Source organism: Macaca nemestrina, chromosome 9, assembly GCF_043159975.1.
Source record: "Macaca nemestrina isolate mMacNem1 chromosome 9, mMacNem.hap1, whole genome shotgun sequence".
NCBI classification, from domain to species: domain Eukaryota; kingdom Metazoa; phylum Chordata; class Mammalia; order Primates; family Cercopithecidae; genus Macaca; species Macaca nemestrina.
In genome coordinates this window covers 68,582,719-68,607,976 of record NC_092133.1, presented here as the reverse complement: position 1 = coordinate 68,607,976, position 25,258 = coordinate 68,582,719, and the positions used below count along the sequence as shown (strand labels likewise).

The 25,258-nt window shown below is 44.4% G+C and overlaps 2 protein-coding genes across 7 annotated transcripts in view; one reads left to right on the top strand and one right to left on the bottom strand.

Moving 5' to 3' along the window:
* Window positions 1-4,367: 4,367 nt before the first annotated feature.
* On the bottom strand, window positions 4,368-24,233 carry LOC105466048 (anaphase promoting complex subunit 16). 3 transcript variants are annotated; one of them, XM_071069723.1, is made up of 5 exons: window positions 24,094-24,233; window positions 21,641-21,919; window positions 15,410-15,578; window positions 8,049-8,123; window positions 4,368-5,185 (listed from the first exon to the last, which is right to left on the bottom strand). In XM_071069723.1, the coding sequence occupies exons 3-5, from the start codon at window positions 15,549-15,551 to the stop codon at window positions 5,070-5,072; spliced, it is 333 nt and encodes a 110-aa protein (XP_070925824.1). In that variant the 5' UTR covers window positions 15,552-15,578; window positions 21,641-21,919; window positions 24,094-24,233; the 3' UTR covers window positions 4,368-5,069. The 3 variants fall into 3 exon arrangements, with proteins under 3 accessions (XP_070925824.1, XP_011713185.1, XP_011713183.1); XM_011714883.2 differs by having other exon boundaries at window positions 21,863-21,919; XM_011714881.2 differs by lacking the exon at window positions 21,641-21,919 and having other exon boundaries at window positions 24,094-24,217.
* Window positions 23,911-25,258, top strand: part of LOC105466046 (activating signal cointegrator 1 complex subunit 1) — a 116,061-nt gene continuing 114,713 nt past the window's right edge. For 3 of the 4 annotated variants that reach the window (XM_071069722.1, XM_011714879.3, XM_071069720.1), the window contains exon 1: window positions 23,911-24,025. The gene's annotated coding sequence lies outside the window, so the exon portion shown is untranslated. Of the gene's footprint in view, window positions 24,026-24,305; window positions 24,456-25,258 lie in introns of those variants that run through there. The other variant, XM_071069721.1, reaches the window with a different exon arrangement.

Genomic DNA, 25,258 nt, shown 5'->3' with positions numbered 1-25,258 from the left:
CTGATTTGGGAAAACTCCTCCTTGGGAAACTTGACAGACAGGAGAAATTAGAGTACCTGTGAGGTGAGACTAGGTCGTGGATGCTGACATATGACCCTACCACCAGGCCCACGGCCCGGGGCCCATGACGGTAGGGAACCACCGGTGCCCTTTGCCTTGGCTCATCGCGTGGATGGGATCATATGACATATGAATGCTTTGGAACAGCTTCCATTTGTTCCACAGCCTCCACCTGTCAAGGTGACGTTATAGCTCTGGGCTGATATCTGGGTGATAGTCTTGGCTCTGCCCATTAACTATCTGAATTACCTCAGGGATTACTCCACTATGGATTTTGCCCTAGAAATAGCTAGTAGTTTCATTTATTTATTTATTTATTTTGAGACGGAATCTCACTCTGTCACCCAGGCTTGAGTACAGTGGCGTGATCTTGGCTCACTGCAATCTCCCTCCCAGGTTCAAACCATTCTCCTGCCTCAGGCTCCCATGAGGCTGGGATTACAGGTACCCACCACCACACCCGGCTAATTTTTTTATTTTTAGTAGACACGGGGTTTTGCCATGTTGGCCAGGCTGGTCTTGAACTCCTGACCTCAGGTGATCCTCCAGCCTCGCCCTCCCAAAGTGCTGGGATTATAGGTGTGAGCCATAGCGCCTGGCTTAGAAATAGCTAGTAGCTTCTAAAACAAAGGTAACACACAAATTCCTATGTCACTCACTTAGCAGAGACCTATGATATACCTACTATGTGCCAAGTAGTATCTTAGGTACTGAGGATGCAGCAGTAAACCAGACAAACAACATCCCTACTTCCTATATGTAAATGAGGGGTGAACTAGATGACCTCTAAGGTCTCTTTCAGTTCTACAATTCTGAGACCCTCTCTTTGACCAGATGCTAATAAATGTATGCACAGAAGGCTAGTGGCAAAGCATCAGGCTCCTTTGATGCAATCTCCATCCCAAACTCAGCTCTGGGAAAACAGGAAAAGATCTGGTATCATTACAGTCTGCCTGTAGCCCAAGCTTTTAACTCTCCCGAGTACCTGTTATTTAAGACTTACCTCTTTTATGAAATGAAAGGCTTGGTTTTGGTTGAACTTTAGGCAATTAAAAGGTGTGGCAAGATATTTTCGGCAAGGTTAGGTGCTTTGGCAAAAGGACAGGGAGAGGCAAAGCAGCCTCCTCTAAGTGTAGTATTTCTTTTCTTTTTTTTTTTTTGAGACAGTTTCACTCTTATTGCCGAGGCTGGAGTGCAATGGCACGATCTCGGCTCACCACAACCTCTGCCTCCTGGGTGCAAGCGATTCTCCTGCCTCAGTCTCCCGAGCAGCTGGGATTAGAGGCATACGCCACCATGCCCAGCTAATTTTGTATTTATAGTAGAGACGGGGTTTCTTCACGTTGGTCAGGTTGGTCTCAAACTCCTCAGGTGATCTGGCTGCCTTGGCCTCCCAAAGTGCTGGGCTTACAGGTGTGAGCCACCATGCCCAGCCTTAAGTGTAACATTTCCTACATTTGCCCAAAAGGGCGTCAGCTTCTTAAGCGGCTTCCTCCTTTTCCTCTGGATGACAGGAATCTCCCAGTTCTGGCCCCTTCCCTTTACAGAGGTGAAAGTCCTAGCCGTAAGGCCCAAAGTTTCTACCACTTCAGTATCTGGCACTCTGACTGGGATCAGCAGATTCCAGGACTCCCGGTCATGGAGGGGAAGGGGAGCCACAGGCTCCAAGTAAATGAGCAGATAAAGAGAGATACTTGGGTCAGGATCTTGATTTAGTTTCCAGACACTGTCATTCCGGTGTGTCAGCTATGGGATGGCAGTAATCAATAACACGTTTGTGTATTAGTAAAAATTCTGGACTTTAAAGCTGATGCTGGATAATTGTGAAGTCAAAAATGGGAAATTTTTTGTATGACTGTGTAAAACTAGCTATTTTACTGTTGATATCTCATCATCATGAGACAAAACAGTTATATAGGATTATATGTCAGACTGACATGAACAATTTTTTTTTTTTTTGAGGCAGAGTCTCGCTCTGTCACCAGGCTGGAGTGCAGCAGCTCGATCTCGGTTCACTGCAACCTCTGCCTCCCGGGTTCAAGTGATTCTCCTGCCTCAGCCTCCCGAGTAGCTGGGATTACAGGCATGCGCCACCACGCCCAGCTAATTTTGTATTTTTAGTAGAGACGGGGTTTTTCCATGTTGGTCAGGCTGGTCTCGAACTGCTGACCTCAGGTGATCCGCCCGCGTTGGCCTCCCAAAGTGCTGGGATTACAGGCGTGAGCCACCGCGTCCGGCCCCATATTGAATTTTAAGAGGGTATGCAGAAGCCAACATACAGCTAATTCCTGTCTGTTTCTGAGGAAGCCGTTCCTTCCTCATGCTCGAGATCTCTTTTTGTCAAGCCCTGGGAGGGAGGAGGGAAGGTAGCAGAAGGCTTATTTTCTCCAGGTAGTTACTTCATTCTACCATTTCATCAAAAGTTTTAGGATTTTTCCTAATACAGTGTGCTGGGTTGGGTTTGGTGGGATGTGGCATAGTGAACCTAAAAGAAGCTGCTTTGGATTCTGGCCGAGTTGAATTGAAGTCCAGATTTGGCTATTGACTTAGCTGTGCAGCCTTGGCAAGTGACACTTGCTCTGAGCTTCAAGTTCCTTTTCTATATTAGGGGGTATTATGTATCTTGCTGTGTTATTCAGAGGATTATAATTCATGCCTGTGACTGACTGGCACAAGAGATAACAGATGACAGATGAGCAACTGGGACCATCTTTGAGCCCAAAGCATGGTAACAGGCATTGTGGACGATGCAACATAATGACTGACAGAAAGGTACAGAGAGGGAGGTACTCTCTTTAAAAAACTGTAAGAGTCTTATTCTTGGTAAGACTAAAATAGCAGCTAAGTGATCAATGGTAAAGGTGTTTCAGAAAGCATTTTTGTTTAATGCTAAGATCACTTCAGTTTCCAAGGTCATATTAAGAAACATCCAATTTAGAGAAAAAACTCTGTAATAAGTTCAAATACCAAAGCGTAAAGATGAGGTAACACAGTGCCTGTGCTGCATGGTTATACAAATGAAGCAAGAGAAAGGTAGTGATTGCTTCTAAATTCTCACTGAAAATCCGATTTAAAGGTTTATTGCAGTCTAGGTATTTTTAATTTTTCCCTTGATTATCAAGATGGTTGATGCTAATAAGTACTGTTAAAAAACTAAAATGCTTTTGAATATGGAACTTCTTTTAGTTGAGAATTATTAATATGGAAAAGGTGAGTTGGACTGGTACTTCTCGTGCTCTGATTTTTTTTATTTTTATTTTTATTGAGACAGAGTCTCGCTCTGTCACCCAGGCTGGGGTGCAATGGCGCAATCTCGGCTCACTGCAACCTCCACCTCCCGGGTTTAAGCGATTCTCGTTCCTCAGCCTCCTGAGTATCTGGGATTACAAGCATGTGCCACCACGCCGGGCTAATTTTTGTATTTTCAATAAAGACCGAGTTTCACCATGTTGGCCAGACTGGTCTTGAACTCCTGATCTCTAGTGATCCACCCACCTCAGCCTCCCCAGGTGCTGGGATTAAAGTGGGGAGCCACCGTGCCGAGTCTCCAGTTTGCTTTAGAGGCAATAATGAGATGAACTATCAGGCAACTGGGATCTATTCCAAGTTCCGAGATTTTCTTCTGCCTGGGCTATGTGACCATGAGCAGGTGTTTAACTTCACAGGGCTCAGGCTCTTAACCGACTGAATGAGGTCACCACCTCCTGTCAGGTAGAACGTGTTAAACATTTTGAACTCTTCGGATTAAGGATAATTGCTACTGGGATTATATTTACTTATAATTAAGCAACTCTAAGCAGATCAGGTGCAAGTTATTAACAAGGAACAGACAAATGCTGTCTAAGGCAAAATTTGCATACAAGGTAATATATGATTATCCCAGTTGTTTACTGTGGAACGTGGGGTCCCATGAGGGAAAACAAAGTACATCTCTTAGCCTTCCAGGTTTTTCCCTATCATGGTATAAAAACTTACTTGAGGCCAGGCACAGTGGCTCATGCCTGTAATCCTAGCGCTTTGGAGGCCGAGGTGCGGGGGGGATCTCTTGAGGCCAGGAGTTCAAGACCAACTGGGCAACAGAGCAACACCTTGTTTCTTAAAAAAAAAAAAAAAAAAAAAAAAAAACCTACTTAAATTATCAGTAAGATAAATTCATGTATTCCTATAAAGACACATATCCCTGAAGAAAAGCCAGTCTACCATTTGTTTAGGAGAAACGGTTTTTAGATTCTCTTCTTCTAAAAAGTAATTTGACCTCTTAGCCTCATCCCAAATCCCTCAGATTTTGAAAGAATAAAGCCACCAACTTGGAGCTCTTTCAAAGGATTTATTTGCTACAGAATTGCTTGAGTCCACCAATGAGAAGAACTCAGGATTTCTGTGTTTAAAAGGATTTTGCTTACTGCTTTATTTTTACAAGTGTTGCCATATCCAAAAAGCACTTCTTTTTGCCAGCATTTAGCATGTCAAGAAGAGGTTAGAAAAAGTTAGAATCTATAGAATTGATGTCTAAAAATAGGAAAAAAAATGAATATTTAATCCTCATTTGGATAGCTCCTGAGTTGAAATCACATTCATCTGCAAAATAATTTTTTAGGTCAGAATGCTGTATTTTTAACCACAGATGCTGACCTTGACCTTGACTGGTGAATATTTCCAGGCACCGTATGGATGACAGGACAGATGCCAATCAGTTGGCCAAATCTGATATATGCCCTACCTGGCTTGTGAAAATTTTTAAGTATCTCTTAACTCTAAACCTTCTGGTTCTCTGAAACCGACTGTCTTAATCTGATTCCCAATACTTTTAAAAACAAACAAAATATTCCCTGAAAGATTATACATATAAGTATTTGTTGCCTGTGAATAGATACAGAGAAACCAAGTACAAATGTGCATTAACAATTCAGCGATGTAGCTGTGGATCTCTGGATGGCTATGCAAGCTGTGAGAAAGTCCCCCACTGGCTTTGCACTTGCTGCGCACCAGAGGCGACCATCCAGGCAGCATCAACCTGAAGAGGGGGTGAATCCCAGCAGCTGCTCGATGGGCTTAAACCGCCACTCGTCAGCCTCCAGCTCTTCTACCAAACCAGCTAGTTTTTCCATCCGAGCAACTTGCTGATCTGTAAAGAGTCGAGGAGAGAATACTATACAACAATGTATTACCCATGAGACTGCCACCAGCCACCAAGATGATGACTGGTATAAACATAATTTCTAGGCTGAGTGCGGTGGATCATGCCTGTAATCTCAGCACTTTGGGAGGACGAGGCGGGCGGATCACGAGGTCAAGAGATCGAGACGATCCTGACCAACATGGTGAAACTTCGCCTCTATAAAAATACAAAAAATTTAGCTGGACGTGGTGGCATGCGCCTGTAGTCCCAGCTACTCGGGAGGCTGAGGCAGGAGAATCGCTTGAACCCTGGAGGCAGAGGTTGCAGTGAACCAAGATTGTCCCACTGCGTTCCAGCCTGGCGACAGAGAGTGAGACTCCGTCTCAAAAAAAAAAAAAGTCAATTTCTAGATGGATTTTTTTTCCCCTCAAGATTCTCTCTTTTTTTTTTTTTGCGGGGGGATGGACTTGCTTTGTTGCCCAGGTTGCAGTGCAATGGCGCCATCTCAGCTCACTGCAGCATCCGCCTCCTGGGTTCAAGTGATTCTCCCGCCTCAGCCTCCTAAGTAGCTGGGACTACAGGCATCCACCAGTGCCCGGCTAAGTTTTGTATTTTTGTAGAGATGGGATTTCACCATGTTTGCCAGGCTAGTCTCGAACTCCTGACCTCAGGTGATCTGCCTGCCTCGGCCTCCCAAAGTGCTGGGATTACAGATGTGAGCCACTGCGCCTGACCCTCAAAATTCTCATAATGGGGTCTTATTCTATGCTGGTCAGAAGCTTAATTTTTTTTTTCTTTTTTCTTTGTTTTTGAGACAGAGTTTCACTTTTGTTGCCCAGGCTGGAGTACAATGGCATGATCTCAGCTCACTGCAACCTCTGCCTCCCGAGTCCAAGCGATTCTCCTGCCTCAGCCTCCCGAGTAGCTGGGATTACAGGCATACGCCACCATTCCTGGCTAATTTTGTATTTTTAGCAGAAATGGGGTTTCTCCATGTTGGTCAGGCTGATCTCGAACTCCCGACCTCAGGTGATCCACCCGCCTTGGCCTCCCAAAGTGTTGGGATTACAGGCGTGAGCCACTGTGCCCGGCCTATTCTTTTTTTTTTTTTGAGACGGAGTCTTGCTCTGTTGCCTAGGCTGGAGTGCAGTGGCGCGATCTCGACTCACTGCAAGCTCCGCCTCCCGGGTTCACACCATTCTCCTGCCTCAGCCTCCCGAGTAGCTAGGACTACAGGCACCTGCCACCATGCCCAGCTAATTTTTTTGTATTTTTAGTAGAGACGGCATTTCACCGTGTTAGCCAGAATGGTCTTGATCTCCTGACCTTGTGATCCGCCTGCCTCGGCCTCCCAAAGTGCTGGGATTACAGGCGTGAGCCACAGCGCCTGGCCTTTTTTTTTTTTAAGTCGGAGTTTCTTCTAATGTTAAAAGTCATTTTAGGCTGGGCATGGTGGCTCATGCCTATAATCCCAGCACTTTGGGATGCCAAGGCAGGTGGATCACAAGGTCAAGAGATCGAGACCATCCTGGCTAACATGGTGGGTGAAACCCCGTCTCTACTAAAAATACAAAAATTAGCTGGGCGTGGTGGTGGGTGCCTGTAGTCCCAGCTATTTGGGAGGCTGAGGAAGGAGAATCACTTGAACCCAGGAGGCGAAGGTTGTAGTGAGCCATGATCATGCCATTATATTCCAGCCCAGGAGACAGTGAGAGACTCCATCTCAAAAAATAAAAAAGTCATTTTAAAATAAAATGATCACATTTTCAGGATGTGCCCTATTCTTTTTTTTCCAGAGACAGGGTCTCACTCTGTCATGAAGGCTGGAGTATGCCTCCTGGGTTCAAGCAATCCTCCCACGCCAGCCTCCCAGGTAGCTGGGACCACAGGCATGTGCCACCACTCTCCACTAATTTTATATATATATATATTTAGAGATGGGTTCTCACCATGTTGCCCAGGTCAGTCTTGAACTCCTGGGCTCAAGCAGTCGTCTTGCTTCAGCCTCCCAAAATGCTGGGATAAGAGGTGTGAGATACCGCACCCGGCCCGGATGTGCTCTGTTCTTAAAAAAAGTATGCATCCTCCATGCCATAGTGATTTGTGGACTAAAATCCTAGTGTTAGAGGCAATTACAGCTTTTCCCCCTACAAAATGTTTCAATGGAGAAATGGTCTGGTGGGGGAACACAGTTTGTTGATGCAGAAATGAAGGCCTAGTGAGGCTTAATGTTAACAGAAAAGGTGTTACCAGGATGTTAGAGTATAGATAGACCAGGAGGTATTGTACAAATACTTGGAGATAATGATGGTAACCAGTGGAGGACAACAGTAAAAGGAGGTTTCGGACAGGAGAGGAAAAAGCAACACAAGAGAAGCAGGAAGCACTGACTCCCTGGACAACCAACTTTTTTGTTTTTCAGACAGGGTCTCACTCTGTTGCCTAGGCTAGAGTGCAGTGGTGCGATTCCAGCTCATTGCAGCCTCAACCTCCCGGGCTCAAGTGATCCTCCCACCTCAGCCTCCCAAGTAGCTGGGACTGCAGGTGTGCACCACCATGCTTGACTAATTTTTTTTTTGTAGAGATGTGGTTTCACCATGTTGGCCAGGCTGGTCTCGAACTCCTGACCTCAAGTGATCCACCTGCCTCAGCCTCCCAAACTGCTGGGATTACAGATGTGAGACACTGCACCTGGCCCCAAACTTAAGGCTCAATGTGGACATTATGACCAGATTAAGACCTAGAATGTTCTTAAATTTAGGAAGTCCACTAAAATAGCCTTGCTGAGTTTGGGGGTTTTTGTCACAGCCTCATCCAACCCCCAGCAAATTTATTCTCACAGTCAAGTACACAACACTCATGTGCTTACCATGTTTCACCTGTTTAAGCGTGGATGCCACTTGATAGCTAAAAACAGATTCGCAGAGGAATCTCTCAGAGCCATCTACAAACAAAAGGAGAAAAGGTTTTAATCTGCTGTAAGGGTTTTATGGCTTCTGATAAACCAAGTAAACTTGTTTATTCTTTTCCCTACTTCTACATTCAGGGTCTAGTTCTCAGTGTTTACAAAGATGGTATCTGTTTCATTTAGAACTAAGACTGTTATAAAAGCTATTTATTCTATACCTAGAATATTAAAATAGTCCCTCTACTTAAGAGTTTAAAAATAGTGTTTAAAAAAACAAAAACAAGAAACCTCAGTCTGATGTCCTGGTCAACACTTCCCTCTTCCCAACCTGAGAGTTCCTTAATGTTCTCCTGTATGTCAAGCAAACACTGGCAGCCGACACATTTGGCCATGTGGCTGGCTCCTGTGGTATCAAAATATAAAGGTTCACCAAAACTCCAAATCATTTTCAGTCTAAAAAACAAAGCTGAGGAAAAAACAATTGTTGATTTTTAATATATCAAATTACATCACTCTGATAAACACAGAGCACTGCCGGGAAATGTCATTCTGTGAACGCAAACTGTAACCTTGATTTTCCAACTGAACCAAAACACTGCAATTTGGATGATGATAAGAGTATGGTGCAAGTTCAGAACCTAGCATTGTACTGGTGCCAAGAACTGCCCAATAAGAAGTGGCCAACTCAGTTGCCACAGCAGTTGGAAGATGATCATGAAACACAAGCTAGTTCATGTTATTCCTTGTCAGGCAAGAGCTGATACAGCAAAACATATTCTCAAAAATTTACGGCTCATGTAGAAACATTTGATTTTTAAAAGGGTAGCAGAAACCATTTGGGGGATGTACCTTATTGCGAAAATCCTAAAACAAATGGGGAGAGAGGACACAGCTGTCCTTTTTCAGGCAGTACTTCATGTCAGCACTAATAGGCCTCAAACATTCACCCATCAATCACGGGTTGTTGTGTTGGCAAGGTATTAAGTGGCAAGGAGACAGGACTAACACATTCTGGCCTCATGCTGAGTTTCACACAAGGGAGATCTTATTTCAGAAGTCACAATAACCAATTACAAAAAAAAAAAAAACAAAAAAAACTATAGCTACTGTATCCAAAGAGCTTGAATATATAACCAAGAGGGCATCCTTCCAATATTGTCTTCAAAGTGATCAAAAAAAAAAAAAAGAGAAAAAGAAAAAAATGAAAGTATAATTATTGGGATGTATACTCTTTATATTCTTCAGAGAGAGTGTTACATTCTGTAAATTCAAACTTTTTTTTTTTTTGAGACCGAGTCTCACTCTATTGCCCAGGCTGGAGTGCAGTGGCACAATCTTGGCTAACTGCAACTTTCACCTCCTGGGTTCAAGCAATTCTCCCTGCCTCAGCTTCCAGATTAGCTGGGACTACAGGCGCCCGCCACCACGCCTGGCTAATTTTTATATTTTTTAGTAGAGACAGGGTTTCACCATGTTGGCCAGGCTGGTCTCGAACTCCTGACCTCAGGTGATCCGCCTGCCTTGGCCTCCCAATGTGCTGGGATTACAGGCATGAGCCACCACGCCCGGCCTTCAAACCTCTTTTAAACATACTGTGTGATATGGGATATGATCCCATCTTCTCCACCCAGTCCCATTTCTCTGGCTGAATATAAGTCACTTCTGAGCTGCTGATCGCCAAACTGGGCAAATAAATATTTTCATTTTAAATTAACAAAATAATAGCTGGGTGTGGAGGCAGAGATTGCAGTGAACTGAGATGGTGCCACTGCACTTCAGCCTAGGTGACAGAGTGAGAATCCATCTAAAAAAAAAAAAATAGTAACTATTACACTGACAATTCAGTTTAAAGATCTAGACAAGGTAATACATAACTTTTTTTTTTTTTTTTTTTTTTTTAGATAAAAGCAATGAACAGCAAATAACTATAAATTCCATGACAAGAAGAGGGACTGTTGAGAACATTTGACACCAATGATGTAATTTATTATAGGTCTTCTGTGTAAATGGTATGTCAGTAGTCATCATCCTATTCATACTCTTGCTTAAAAAGTCCAATTATAACTCATACTTTTAGAAAGAGGAAAGCATAGCTAGAGTTTACCTCCCAGGTGGTTTGATCCTGAACTTTAGGATTACACACATGGCAGTGGGAATTATGGACTATAAGGATCAGGCCAACATGTATATGGAAGCTCCTGAAGTGCCCCCTCTCACTTACATTTAATCACAGGCACCATTAGGATAAAATGGTTAAGTTGTGATATTTGCATATTTTCCTTGGTAATGAACTTCAAAGCAAAAGGATATAAGCTAAACTTTCAAAAAGGCACCTCTGCATGTCACTCTACCACACCATATGCCTGTGGAACACACTTTTGCTGATTTGCCGCTCCCTATTAACCACAAAGTCCAACTACTTCTTAGCCACCCTATTAGATGTGATATCAGTACCAGTCTAAAGCCTGGAGAGCAGAGTCAGCTGGGGGCAATCTCTTCCATTTAGAAACTGTAATGAAACCCTTTGTAACACAGCAAGTAGCAATACATCAGCTTTCCTCATAAGGGACAAGCAAAGGTTATAAACAGGGAAAAGTTCAGTAAATTACCCAAATCTAACACCATCGCCAACTCCAATAAATTAGGATGGTAACAAATACATTAAAAAGAATATTACCTCACAGTAGGAAATTAGACAATGCCAGACAATTTATACTTTAGTGGCTACAATGTCTCTAAAATACAGCCACTGATGGGCTGAAAGGCAGTCTTTAATGTGCTCAGTAACTGGGTGAGGACAATTTTGGTCAAGGGCAGGAGAATGCTGAAAACTGCTGCTTATGTGAGGTGTCTGTTCTCAGACAGCAGAGGCACAAAAAAGTTAATTCACAAGGTTAACTACAGATGATTTGGGTTTACTATCCTAGACTCATGAGGATATAACATCAAGTTGAACCTGCTGAGATTAAAAACAGCATCCATCCTTGATTCCTAACTGGTTTTGTTCCTTACTCTTGACAGGCAACCCTGTGCTCTATTTTCATATTCTTTTTTTTTTTTTTTTTTTAATGGAGTCTCGCTCTGTCGCCCAGGCTGGGGGGCAGTGGCATGATCTCAGCTCACTGCAACCTCCGCCTCCTGGGTTCAAGCAATTCTCTCAGCCTCCCGAGTAGGTGGCACTATACGCGCATGCCATGATGCTTGTTTTTATTTTGGTATTTTTAGTAGAGGCCAGGTTTCACCATATTGGTTAGGCTGGTCTCGAACTCCTGACCTCAGGTGATCCGCCCGCCTCGGCCTCCCAAAGTGCTGGGATTACAGGTGTGAGGCACCATGCCCGGCCTCTATTTTCATATTCTATTAAACTATTACTGGTCAGGTACATGTGTGTTAGATTTATTGTATAATAGAATAGTATCACCTATAAACATGGTAGAAAATGCTTCCAAATCCAACATCCTTACATTAAGAGTACTCTTTTCAATTTAATATTCTTGATTTGACCAAGAATATTAAATGGGTTTAGGGGTTGCTATATCTACATTATTTTTCACAGTCTTTAAGTGTAAGCAGCTTTAAGATTATCAGTAAAACTTGAAATCTAAGAAACACAATCAAAACTGTGCACTGTGTATTTATACTTACTATAAATGTATCCTACAACAGAGACCCAACACATTTCTCCATGAAGCATATTGAGATGGAATAAAAATGGATAGATCTATAACTCATTAGAACATCAACATTCAGACTAATCTTAGAAGCCTTTCTTCTTCAGTATCTCCACATAATTTGGTGTATACTGACAAAATGCTGATAGCTTTGAGACTGTGGAGGTACCTCCTGTATTAAATTCCTCTTATAGCTAAAATTTAAATGACTTTAATCTTAGAGCTCCATTATTGAATACTGATTCTTCTGCTGCTATAAAACTCATTAAGCAATTTAAATGTCTCCCATTTTTGATTTGTTTTGTGGGAAACTTCCTCAATACTAGATCTCTGCTGCATGTAAATGAAGTCATAATACAGTTTTAGCACCAAATATGGTAACAGGGCCCCAATTGTTCACTACTTCCAACCAGACTCAGTAATACTAACTTGAGTGTTTAGTTAACACAATTAAATAAAAAGGCAAAGAGAGAAGTATATATATCACTAATTACATATGCTACCTGGTCATCTACCTCACCACTAGTCATAATCCAAACCAATGCTAGGGAGCTCTACGGTCCCAGAGTCCCCCCGTGGTTTCCTGTCACAAATGATTTTGGGCTTAACCCATAACTCTTTTTATTATTTCTGATTATTCATCATCCCCAAAGCCAACTACAGTTTGTATCTTTTTTTTTTTTTTGAGACAAGGTCTCCATCACCCAGGCTGGAGTGCAGTGATGCAATCACAGCTCACTGCAGCCGCCACCTCCCAGGCTCAGGTGAACCTCCCACCTCACCTTCCTAAGTAGCTGGGACTACAGCCACATGCCATCACACCCAGCTAATTTTTGTATTTTTTCTAGAGACAGGATTTCATCATGTTGCCCAGGCTGGTCTCAAACTCCTGGGTTCAAGCAATCTGCCTGCCTCAGCCTCCCAAAGTGCTGGGATTACAGGTGTGAGCCACTATGCCTGGCCGATAGTTTGTATCTTTCTCACAGATATTCCTAGATTAGTTTAAAAATATATTTGTGTAAATTTGAAATATTAAGGCCAGGCACAGTGGTTCATGCCTGTAATCATAGCACTTTGGGAGGCTGGGGTGGGCAGATCACTTGAGGTCAGGAGTTGAAGCCCAGCCGGGGCAACATGGCGAAACTCTGTCTCTACTAAAAATACAAAAAAATTAGCCAGGTGTGGTGGTGGGCACCTGTAATCCCAGCTACTTGGGAGGCTGGGGCAGGAGAATCACTTGAACCTGGGAGGCAGAAGGTGCAGTGAGACAAGATTGAGCCACTGCACACCAGCCTGGGCAACAGAGCGAGACTCCATCTCAACAACAACAACAAAACAACAATAAAAAAATTGCAATACTTAAAGGAAAAAAGATCAATATATAAGTAAGCACTAAAATGCTAGAATCAAGTAAATTTTGAATCTTTAATAGGTTATTCCCCAAAGCTTTTTTTTTTTTTTTTTGAGATAAGAGTCTTGCTCTGTTGCCAGGCTGGAGTGCAGTGGCATGTTATCAGCTCATTGCAATCTCTGCCTCCCAGGTTCAAGTGATTCTCCTGCCTCAGCCTCCCGAGTAGCTGGACTACAGGCGCGTGCCACCACATCCAGCTAATTTTTTTTGTATTTTTAGTAGTGATGGGGTTTCACCATGTTAGCCAGGATGGTCTCGACCTCCTGACCTTGTGATCTGCCTGCCTTGGCCTCCCAAAAATGTTGGGATTATAGGCATGAGCCACCGCGCCCGGCCTCCCAGTGCTTTAAAAAAATTTATTATTATTTTTTGAGACACAGTCCCATTCTGTCACCCAGGCTGGAGTGCAGTGGCATGACCATGGCTCATTGCAACCTTGAACTCCTGGGCTCAAACAATCCTCACGTCTTGGCTTCCCAAAATACTGAAATTTTAGGTTTGAGCCACCACTTCTGGTCCCAGTGTTTTTCAAAATATGGAAGACTGCCTTCATGAGAAGAGCTTAGATGCTGGTAAAAAATGAACTCCTGAGCTACACCCTAGACTAATTCAGAAGCTCTAAGGTGGGCCCAGAAATATGCATTTTATTTATTTATTTATATATTTTTTTGAGACGGAGTCTCGCTCTGTCACCCAGGCTGGACTGCAGTGGCACAACATTGGCTCACCACAACCTCTGCCTTCTGGGTTCAAATGATTCTCCTGCCTCAGCCTCTGGATTAGCTGGGATTACAGGCACCTGCCACCATGCCTGGCTAATTTTTGTATTTTTAATAGAGAAAAGGTTTCACCATGTTGGGCAGGCTGGTCTTGAACTCTTGACCTCAGGTGATCCACCCGCCTCGGCCTCCCAAAGTGCTGGGATTACGGGCGTGAGCTACAGTGCCTGGCCAGAAATGGGCATTTTAAGTAAACTCTTCAGGTGATTTTTATGCCTCCTGGTAAGAATTATTAGTCTAGCTCTTCAAATGACATGGTTACAGCCTGTACCCTGATCTTGGCTAGTCAGTTAGCCAATGATGCTGAACAAGATGGTGAATGATTTGATGCAAATCTGGCTCTGGTGCTAGAAAAACCACACAGCATCATGCTGCAGTGGGTCAGGAGTCATGTTCACATAAAAGGGCACTGTATTAGCTTTTATTCCCTCTTAGAACCTTTCTGACAGGGTGAATCTATCTGTAGATTAATCATACTATAAAAAGACACATCAAACCTACTACCATGGGAGGTAGACAGGTGCCAGGATAAAGCAAACTGGAGTAGGAGGTCAAGAGAATTCCTGGATTCAGTGCTGACTCTGTTTTTTTTTTTTTTTTTTTTTTTTTTTTGAGACAGAGTCTCGCTCTGTCACCCAGGCTGGAGTGCAGTGGCTCGGTCTTGACTCACTGCATGCTCTGCCTTCTGGGTTCATGCCATTTTCCTGCCTCAGCCTCCCGAGTAGCTGGGACTACAGGCGCCCGCCACCACGCCCAGCTAATTTTTTTTTTCGTATTTTTTAGTAGAGACGGGGTTTCACCATGTTAGCCAGGATGGTCTTATCTCCTGACCTCGTGATCTGCCCGCCTCGGCCTCCCAAAGTGCTGGGATTACAGGCGTGAGCCACTGTGCCCGGCCAACTCTGTTTTTTTGAGACAGAATCTCATTTTGTTGCCCAGGTTGGAGTGCAGTGGCATGATCTCGGCACATGGCAACTTCTACTGTTCAAGTGATTCTCCTGTCTCAGCCTTTCCAGTAGCTGGGATTACAGGCGCCTACCACCATGCTCGGCTAATTTTTGTATTTTTAGTAGAGATGGGGTTTCACCATGTTGGCCAGGCTGGTCTCGAACTCCTGGCCTCAAGTGATCCGCCTGCCTTGGCCTCCCAAAGTGCTGGAATAACATGGATAAGCCACGGTGCCCAGCCCTACCTCTGCCTTTAACCTGGTCAAATTACTTAACTTTTCTGGATCTAAATAACTTTAGATGACTTCCTTGATTTCCAAAGTCCTTTTCAGCTCCAACATTCTGATTCTGGAGCAAGACTGTTTTTAAATATATTATTTTGAGATGGGGACAAGAGATGAAATGTAGAGCTGAAATCAGGGCAAACTCATCTTTAATCCACTTAATAGCTTCTTCACAATTAATATTCATTGCAGGTCTGAATCCAATTATTCAGAAAGCAGCATGAGATCACCTTCTAACATCTCTCCAGCTCCTTTGGGGTAGGTGAAAAGGGCTTTCCGTGGTGGGGCAAGGTCTGAGACACTGAAACCAGATCCAGTGACAGAACTTCCACTGACCCCACCAGCTGAAGAGGATGATGATGAAGCAGCCATTTCCTCTCTAGCAGAGTTCTTACTTCACTACAGAGAAAGAAAAACAGCAATTGGCAAGTTTATGGAAGTGAGAGTGACAACATTTCATTCGAGCTGCCGTAAGGGTCAGCATGCAGTTTTATAAAGAGTTAGCTCCCCGTTTTTCTATCCTCTCTACTTTCATGATATTTTATTGATGTCTCAGGCCAAAATATCAGTCAGGTTTTGAATTGAAAATAAGCTTAAGAATAGTATATCTACTTAAAACATGAATTCCTACCATTAGCAAACTGTTTATGTCAACTGAGATTGACTGTGGGTGATTCATGAGTTATGAAGGGGTGATATGGCAGTGCCAAGGCAGAAATTTGACTGAGGAAATAAGTTATATGAGGATAAAAGCATCACACTTCACAGGACAGTTTGTCTTGGATACATCCTGATCAAGCCACATAAATAAATTATAATATTTTCCAAATAAAATTCCAGAGTAACACTGTGTTCTGTTCCCAGGGAAGGGGAACTAGTTAGGAAATACCTATTGGCCTTCTCATTAAAAATTAACTTTTGGCCAGGCACGGTGGCTCACGCTTGTAGTCCCAGCACTTTGGGAGGTGGAGGCAGATAGATCACCTGAGGTCAGGAGTTCAAGACCAACCTGGCCAACATGACGAAACCCTGTCTCTACTAAAAATACAAAAAAAATTAGCCAGACGTGGTGGTGGGCGCCTCTCATCCCAGCTACTCGGGAGGCTGATGCAAGAGAATCGCTTGAACCCGGGAGGCAGAGGTTGCAGTGAGCCTGGGTGACAGAACAGGACTCTCTCTCAAAAAAAATTAACCTTTTCATTCAAATGTAATACCCAAACTTATCACTTGGTGGCGTCCCAAAACCGGAACAAAAAGTTCAGGAAACAATCTTGGAAATCATTGCCTATTATGAACAGAGCACCTGTGAGTGTTTAACCTTATTGCATATCAAAAAATGCAAATGTTATAGAGAAAACTGTCCTGAATACATGACACCTTACTAAAGTTCAAAACAAACACTCTCTTTGCCACAGAAGCTTACACGACTTTAACAAAAATTCTAAAAAGTGTATATGGTATTTTATTTTTTTTTTTTTTGAGACACAGTCTTGCTCTTGTCACCCATACTAAAGTGGCACGATAGCAGCTCACTGCAACCTCCACCTCCTAGGATCAAGCGATTCTCCTGTCTCAGCCTCCCAAGTAGCTGGAATTACAGGCATGAGCCACCATGCCCAGCTAATTTTTGTAGTTTTAGCAGACACGGGGCTTCACCACATTGGCCATGCTGGTCTCGAACTCCTAACCTCAGGTGATCTACCTGCCTTGGCCTCCCAAAGTGCTGGGATTACGGACATAAGCCACTGCATCTGGCCTCTTTCCATTTTTTTTTTTTTACAACAGAGATGAGGTCTTGCTATGTTGCCCAGTCTGGTGTGTATATATGTATGTACATATGTATTTATTTACGGAGTCTCACCTGTCGGCAGGCTGGAGTGCAATGGCGCGATCTCTGCTCACTGCAACCTCTGCCTCCCAGGTTCAAGCGATTCTCCTGCCTCAGCCTCCTGAGTAGCTGAGACTACAGGCGCCGCCACCAAGCCCAGCTAATTTTTGTATTTTTCGTTGAGACGGGGTTTCACCATGTTGGCTAGGATGGTCTCCATCTCTTGACCTCGTAATCTGCCCGCCTAGGCTTTCCAAAGTGCTGGGATTACAGGCATGAACCATCGTGCCCAGTCAGTCTGGTCTTTAACTCCTGGTCTCAAGTGATCCTCCCACCTTGGCTTCCCAAAGTCTCACTGCGCTCAGCTCTCTAAAAAGTGTACACAGTATTTTTTTTTTTTTTTTTTTTTTTTGAGACGGAGTCTCGCACTGTCGCCCAGGCTGGAGTGCGGTGGCGCGATCTCAGCTCACTGCAAGCTCCGCCTCCCGGGTTTACGCCATTCTCCTGCCTCAGCCTCCAGAGTAGCTGGGACTACAGGCGCCGCCACCTCGCCTGGCTAATTTGTTATATTTTTAGTAGAGACGGGGTTTCACCGTGTTAGCCAGGATGGTCTCAATCTCCTGACCTCGTGATCCGCCTGTCTCAGCCTCCCAAAGTGCTGGGATTACAGGCTTGAGCCACCGCGCCCGGCCGGTATACAGTATTTTTTAAAGAAAAAATGGCCAGGTGCGGTTGCTCACACCTGTAATCCCAGCACTTTGGGAGGCCGAGGTGGGTAGATCACGAGGTCTGGAGTTCGAGACCAGCCTGGCCAACACAGTGAAACCCCATTTCTACTAAAAATACAAAAATTAGCTGGTCGTGGTGGTGCGCGCCTGTAATCCCAGCTACTCAGGAGGCTGAGGCAGGAGAATTGCTTGAACCCGGGAGGTGGTGGTTGCAGAGAGCCAAGGCTGCACCATTGCACTCCAGCCTGGGTAATAGAGTGAGACTCCATCTCAAAACAAACAAACAAACAAAAAAATTAGCCGGCTGTGGTGGTGGGCGCCTGTAGCCTCAGCTACTCAGCAGACTGAGGCAGGAGAATCACTTGAACCTGGGAGGTGGAGGTTGCAGTAAGCTGAGATCACTCCATTGCACTCCAGCCTGTGTGACAGAGCAGACTCTGTCTCAAAAAAAAAAAAAAAGGTTTAGTGCCACGCTGTCTAGTAGAACTTTCTGCCATGATGGAAATGTTCCAGTGTTCTATTTCTGCACTGCACAATATGGTAGCCACTAGCTTCATGTTGTACCTATAAACTGGTATGACTGAAAAACTGTATTTTAAATTTTATTTAATATTAATTAAAATTTAAGTAGTCACATGTGGCTATTGGCTGCTGTAATGGATAAAGTTCTAGTATTTAGATTAAAAATAACTTTATATTGATTTGTACACTTGAAAATGGCTAGTGGTTAATTTTATGTTATGTGAATTTTAACCCAATTAGAAGAAAGGACTTCAAAAAGGATTGTAGGCTGGTGGCTAATGCCTATAATGCCAGTACTTTGGGAGGCCGAGGCGGGCAGATCACCTGAGGTCAGGAGTTCAAGAACAGCCTGGTCAACATGGCGAAACTCCATCTCTACTAAAATACAAAAATGAGTTGGGCATGGTGGCAGGTGCCTGTCATTCCAGCTACTTGGGAGGCTGAGGTAGGAGAATAGCTTGAACTCAGGAGATGGAGGTTGCAGTGAGCCGAGATGGTGCCATTGCATTCCAGCTTGGGCCACTAGAGCAAAACTCCATCTCGGGGAGGTGGGGTGGGGAGGAGGAAAATGGATTGTAAATGAATTTTTCTCTATAATGGTCAGACAGAATTTTAGCTGAGCTGTTTTTTTTTTTGGCCAGTCAGGTGAAGCAGTGGGAGCGGAAAAGGAACAAAGAAATCTGTAACTGGTGGTGATCAGTTAGTGGAAACACCACTGTACCTAGACCAGACTGAATTTTTTTCTTTCTTTTTTTTTTTTGCTAGTTGCAAAATGAACATATTTATTATAAAAGAGTTGAAACCTATTGTTTTGAGGCAAGCTCTCACTCTGTCACCCAGGCTGAAGTGCAGTGGCGTGATCATGGCTATTGCAGCCTCAATCTCCTGAGCTCAAGCAATCCACCAACCTCTCAACCTCCCAAGTCGCTGGGACCACAGGTGCATTCCACTATGCTCAGCTATTTTTTTTTTTACTTTTAGTAGAGACAACTTCTCACCATGTTGCCCCCAGGCTGGTATAGCTCTCCTGGGCTCAAGCAATTTTCCCACCTTGGCCTCCCAAAGTGTTGAGATTACAGGTGTGAGCCACCATGCCTAGCTGAAACTTATGTTTTTTTCTTTTCTTTTCTTTTGAGACAGAGTTTCCCTCTTGTTGCCCAGGCTGGAGTGCAGTACCGCAATCTCGGCTCACTGCAACTTCTGCCTCCCGGGTTCAAGCAATTCTCCTGCCTCAGCTTCCCAAGTAGCTGGGATTATGAGCATGTGCCACCATGCCCAGCTAATTTTCTATTTTTAGTAGAGATGGGGTTTCTCCATGTTGGTCAGGCTGGTCTTGAACTCCTGACCTCAGGTGATCCACCTGCCTTGGCCTCCCAAAGTGCTGGGATTACAGGCGTGAGCCACCGCACCTGGCCATGTTTTTTGAAAATAGAAAAAAGTGGCCAGGCGCGGTGGCTCAAGCCTGTAATCCCAGCACTTTGGGAGGCCGAGACGGGCGGATCACGAGGTCAGGAGATCGAGACCATCCTGGCTAACACGGTGAAACCCCATCTCTACTAAAATACAAAAAAAATTAGCCGGGCGAGGTGGCGGGCGCCTGTACTCCCAGCTACTCGGGAGGCTGAGGCAGGAGAATGGCGTGAACCCGGGAGGCGGGGCTTGCAGTGAGCTGAGATCCAGCCACTGCACTCCAGCCTGGGCAACAGAGCCAGACTCGGTCTCAAAAAAAAAAAAAAAAAAAAGAAAAAAGTGAGGAAATGAAATACAAATATAAAATTTATATACATAAAATCCAGTTTCCTAGTAAGGAAAATGATATAGTATGTCTTGAAACACTGGCTGTTCTGTTTGCTTAATTTTGTGATGAAGATTTAAGGTTGTTAGAGAAGCAGAGCTTGCTTTCTGACTTCATTACATGTCTATAAGTAACACTGATTAATAGTGAAGTGGGAACCCGGAACAACGGTAGAACAGCTATTATAACAAGACTGTCAGCAAAAATGCAAATTGATTAATGACATTTTATTTTATTTTATTTTTTTGGAGACAGAGTCTCACTATGTTTCCCAGGCTGGAATGCAGTGGCACGATCTTGGTTAACTCCAGCCTTGACCTCCTGGGTACAAGTTATCCTCTCACCTCAGTCTCGCGAGTAGCTGGGACTACAGGCATGTGCCACCAAACTCCACTAATTTTGTTTATTTTTTGTGGAGATAAAGTCTCACTATGTTGCTCAGGCTGGTATCCAATTCCTGAGCTCAAGTGATTCTCCCACCTCAGCCTCTCAAAGTGCTGGGATTACAGGCCTGAGCCACTCTGCTCAGCCGACATTTTCAATCTTGTTATTAGATCACTCTTCCTTTTTTCTCTGAGCTAACTTTTCAAATTGTACTCATATCCACAGAGGCAACAACTTTTGGAGTTAGATTAATATCCAATCTTCCGGAATACACTGGGTCAAAATATAGCCTGACAAGTTTTTGAATTGTTTTTGAATTTAAGCAGTAAGGGATCAGGTCCAAATCTCTAAGTGAATACCTGGTGGGATTCAAATAAAGTATACAGACAACTTAGCCACCTTTTGGAGAGTAGCTCAGTCTTTATTTCCCATCAGTTCAGAGTAGAACCCATGGTGAACTGTTTATATATCTCACCTAAGATTTAAAACTCTATAATAAATGCTCTATTCAGTTGCAAATGCTTTATACTTTATATTTTGAAGTCAGGTGCTCAGCAGAGCACCCAAGCAACTGCCAGAGTGAGGACAGCTTCTAAAGGTAGCCACAGTGTGACTTCTAAGCTGAATATAATCAAAGGAATTCCCTTTCATCCTGTTTTCTTTCAAACTCTCAGAACTTCTATCGTTCCATACACAAAACAGCCAGAGTTAAAAACTGGAGCACAGAATTAGCACAAAGCTAACTTTAAATAAGCAGTTTTCTGCTGAGGTGGAAGGATAAACCTAAATAATTTCTAGCTCTAAAGATTTCAGTTAAATTTTGAACGCTACCAGCAAGTGGTAAATGAGAGTAAAGCAAAACTAATAAACTCTAGGTTGTAACTGCTCTCAGGGCAGGCATTAACTGATCACCAGAACCAAACATAACACCTGGTCTATGGTAAGGAAGTAGCTGTTCATTTCAGTAAATGTTTGCTGAGTGAATTAAATATTTCACAGAAACCAGATTCCTTAAAAGTCATCTAACCCAACTTCCTCATTTTATACATGAAAAAATAAAACTGAGGTATAGAGACAATTTTAGCTTATCTGCTGTGACATTCTGAAGCAATGGCTTGTTGGCATGTCATTTGTCATGTGCAAGGTAAAGCAGCATAGTGGGTAAGATTATGAAGCCTCTCTGAGTTCTGGTTTTGCTACTTACTTGCTGCAAGACTGTGGACAAATCATTTCACCCATTTATGCCTAGTGTTCCATTATTGGAACGCTAAGCATGTGGGAGTTATTTATATCGTACTGCTCAAGGTCATTGCCAAGGTCTGATGGCAAAAATGTAAAAAATTGCAACTTCTTTTTTTTTTTTTTTTGAGATGGAGTTTCGCTCTTGTTGCCCAGGCTGGAGTGCAACGGCACGATCTTGGCTCACCGCAACCTCCGCGTCCGCCTCCCACTTCGGGATCTTTTTGTTCCTTGGTTGTCTTATCTGCAAAACGGGAAACAGGTTGAGTACCCTTCATCCCAAATGCTTGGGACTGGAGGTATTTTGGATTTTGGATTTTTTCCCAGGTTTTGGGATATTTGCATTATACGTAATGATTAAGCCTCCCAAATCCGAAAATCTAAAATTCAAAATGCTCCAAAAAGCACTTCCTTTGACCATCCCGTCAGTGCTCAAGTTTTAAATTTTGGAGGATTTTGGATTTCTAGATTAAGGATACTCAACCTGTAATAACATCACCTACCTCACACAGGTGTGACAAAGATTAATTAATACACGTAAAACACTTGGAACGGTTACAGGCTTAGTAAACACTTCATAAATCTTGGCTGTTCAAAATCATTAACGGAGAGTTACTCCTGAGTGTTTTTTCCTATGCAGATCCCAGTTTTTCATACTTACTATGAAAAAACTTCATGAAAAAAGTCTTAATTCTCTCCATCTAACAGAGTTAGCAAGCTCCCAGAGGGGAAAGAATCTGCTCAGGAGGAGGGCCAATACCTTCTATTAAGCACTTTACACTTTCATTTTTATTTATTTATTTTTTTTGAGACGGAGTCTCGCTCTATTAAGTGCTTCTATTAAGCACTCCAGGCTGGAGTGCAGTGGTGCGATCTCTGCTCACTGCAACCCCTTCCCGGGTTCACGCCATTCTCCCCTCTCAGCCTCCCGAGTTGCTGGGACTACAGGCGCCCGCCACCACTCCCGGCTAATTTTTTGTATTTTTTTTAGTAGAAACGGGGTTTCACCATGTTAGCCAGGAAAATCTTGATCTCCCGACCTCGTGATCCGGCCCGCCTCGGCCTCCCAAAGTGCTGGGATTACAGGTGTGAGCCACTGCGCCCGGCCTACACTTTCATTTTAAGGTTCATGATCTTAAGAAACATCCTGCCACCTTCGAAGTCTTTCTACCCTCAATGCCGAGCACAGAACCTGGGTCACAGTGTTTCCACAGTGCTTCCTGAGCATTTCGGATGAATGAATGAAGAACAAATGACAGAACGCAGGGCTCAGCAAAGGTTATGCAGGAGATAAGACAAGCGTGGTGTCATCAGTATTGGTTCATTACGGATTTTTTTTCTCATTGTGCAGATCTATTCGCACAACTCTATTTTCAACTAGTCTGAGAGGCCCACCGGAGGTGCTCAGTAATGTTCTGTTGAACAAATACTGATGAAGTATCCTGGGATTTGGCCCTGTCAGGGAAGTTGGGGCTGACAGTGGAGATCCTCACAGGAGAGTAACGATGCTTTGTGGACAGATTGCTGTGTCCGAGCTAAGATGCTTAAACATTTACTTCATGTACGGCAGGGATGACCTCGCATTCGTAGTTTTTTTTTTTTGAGACGGGGTCTCCCTCTGTCGCCCAGGCCAGAATGCAGTGGCACAATCTCGGCTCACTGCCAGCTCCGCCTCCCGGGTTCACGCCATTCTCCTGCCTCAGCCTCCCCAGTAGCTGGGACTACAGGCGCCTGCCACCACGCCCAGCTAATTTTGTTTTGTATTTAACACGGTGAAACCTCGTGTTAGCCAGTATGGCCTCGATCTCCTGACCTCGTGATCTGCCAGCCTCGGCCTCCCAAAGCGCTGGGATTACAGGCGTGGGCCACCGCGCCCGGCCTTCATAGTTTTATGAATATAAATTCCTTTCCTTTCTAACAGACATATGCCTATTTTCTTAAAAAGAGTAATTCCTTAAAAGTTCCTACCCTAGTACAAAGGCAAATCATTACAAGCAATCATTAAATTCCATCATCAAAAAATCGTTCCACTTCAAGACAGCTGGATTACAACCCAAACCAAACAGACGCCGCAGCTGTAACCGGGGGTGGGGTGGGCGTGGAGAGAGAGTGGCCAGAGAGGGGAGCGGTCAGAACACCAGCGGCTCCCAAGCTAACTCCGAGCCACATTTCCCACCCAGCTGGGTCCACAGGAAACGACGCCATCGGCGCTGTCCCACTGCGCAGGCGCCACCCCTTGGCCCGCATGCGCACTCAGTCAAACCCGGCCTGGGAAAATTTCCTGTCGCACGTCTGCTACAGCAGTCTCCTGTTTCTCCTCCTACCTTCTCCATTTTTCTAGTCCCTGCAGGTAGGATCCTAAGGGTTAACTCCCTTTTCACCAAGCTCCCGAGGGCCCTTCAGCCCTCGGCCTCTTACCTCAGCGGCTTTAGCACTTTCCCCTACAGCCCCGCCCCCAGGACCAGCCGGAGCGGTCACGCTCACCACGACAAGGACGGCGGCGTGCTCGCGCCTCCACGGAGGGGCCCGCGGCGAAGGCGGCGTGCGCGCGCCCGTGCCGTGGTGGGCGTGGCCGGGGCGGAGACGCGAGGAGTGGAGCCGAGAACGCGCTCGTGGAGAGGAATTCCGGTTCCTTTGCCTCCTCGCCCTACCTTGGTTTACCTGCAGCCGCCTAGTCCTCTTCTGCTCCTTCTCTTTGATGATTCGGGGTCTCGGCTTCCCTCACGATATTGCAGAAAGACACGGCTTTCCTCTTCCTCTCCAAACCACCTCGAAGCAGGGTTAAGTTGGTTATTCCCGCCTTTTCTTCCGAGCAGTCTCGTAGCGCAAGGCCATGTAGGACTGGTAGATGCTGCGTTTGCTGTCTCCGCGACGACTACCTGTTTTTCCGGAGCTCTTGTTCTGAGGGCCCGACTTTCACCTTAGTCTGCTTTTGTGGGGAACTTTTTTTTTTTTTTTAGCTTTCGCCTTGAAAGTGTTTTTTCATTGAGAACTTTAGAGGCCTCAGGGAATAGACCACTGGGTTGTGATGTCATCGACTATTGCTAGTGATGTGCTCTTTTCCTCTATCCATGTCGGTTTACCTTCTATGTTGTTATTTCTCACAAAACCTCTTCTTGGTCCTGTAAGCACACAAATAATCAATTATTATTTTATTTTATTTATTTTTTTGAGACGAAGTCTCGCTCTGTCACCCAGGCTGGAGTGCAGTGGCGCGATCTCAGCTCACTGCAACCTCCGCCTCTCAGGCTTAAGCGATTCTCGTGCCACATCAGCCTTCCGAGTAGCTGGGATTACAGGCGCCCGCCACCAAGCCCGGCTACTTTTTGTATTTTCAGTAGAGACGGGTTTCACCATCTTGGCCAGGCTGGTGTTGAACTCCTGACCTCAGATGATCCACCCACCTCGGCCTCCCAAAGTGCTGGGATTACAGACGTGAGCCACCGCGTCCACGTTGGCTTGAGCGTTAGTGTATTTAGTAAGGATCAACTTGTTTTCTTTGGAACTCTGCAGTATTTTGGGCTTCAAGACTAAGCTGTACGTGGTAGGAATACTAGCTGAATTTAACTTCAGCTAGCCTATA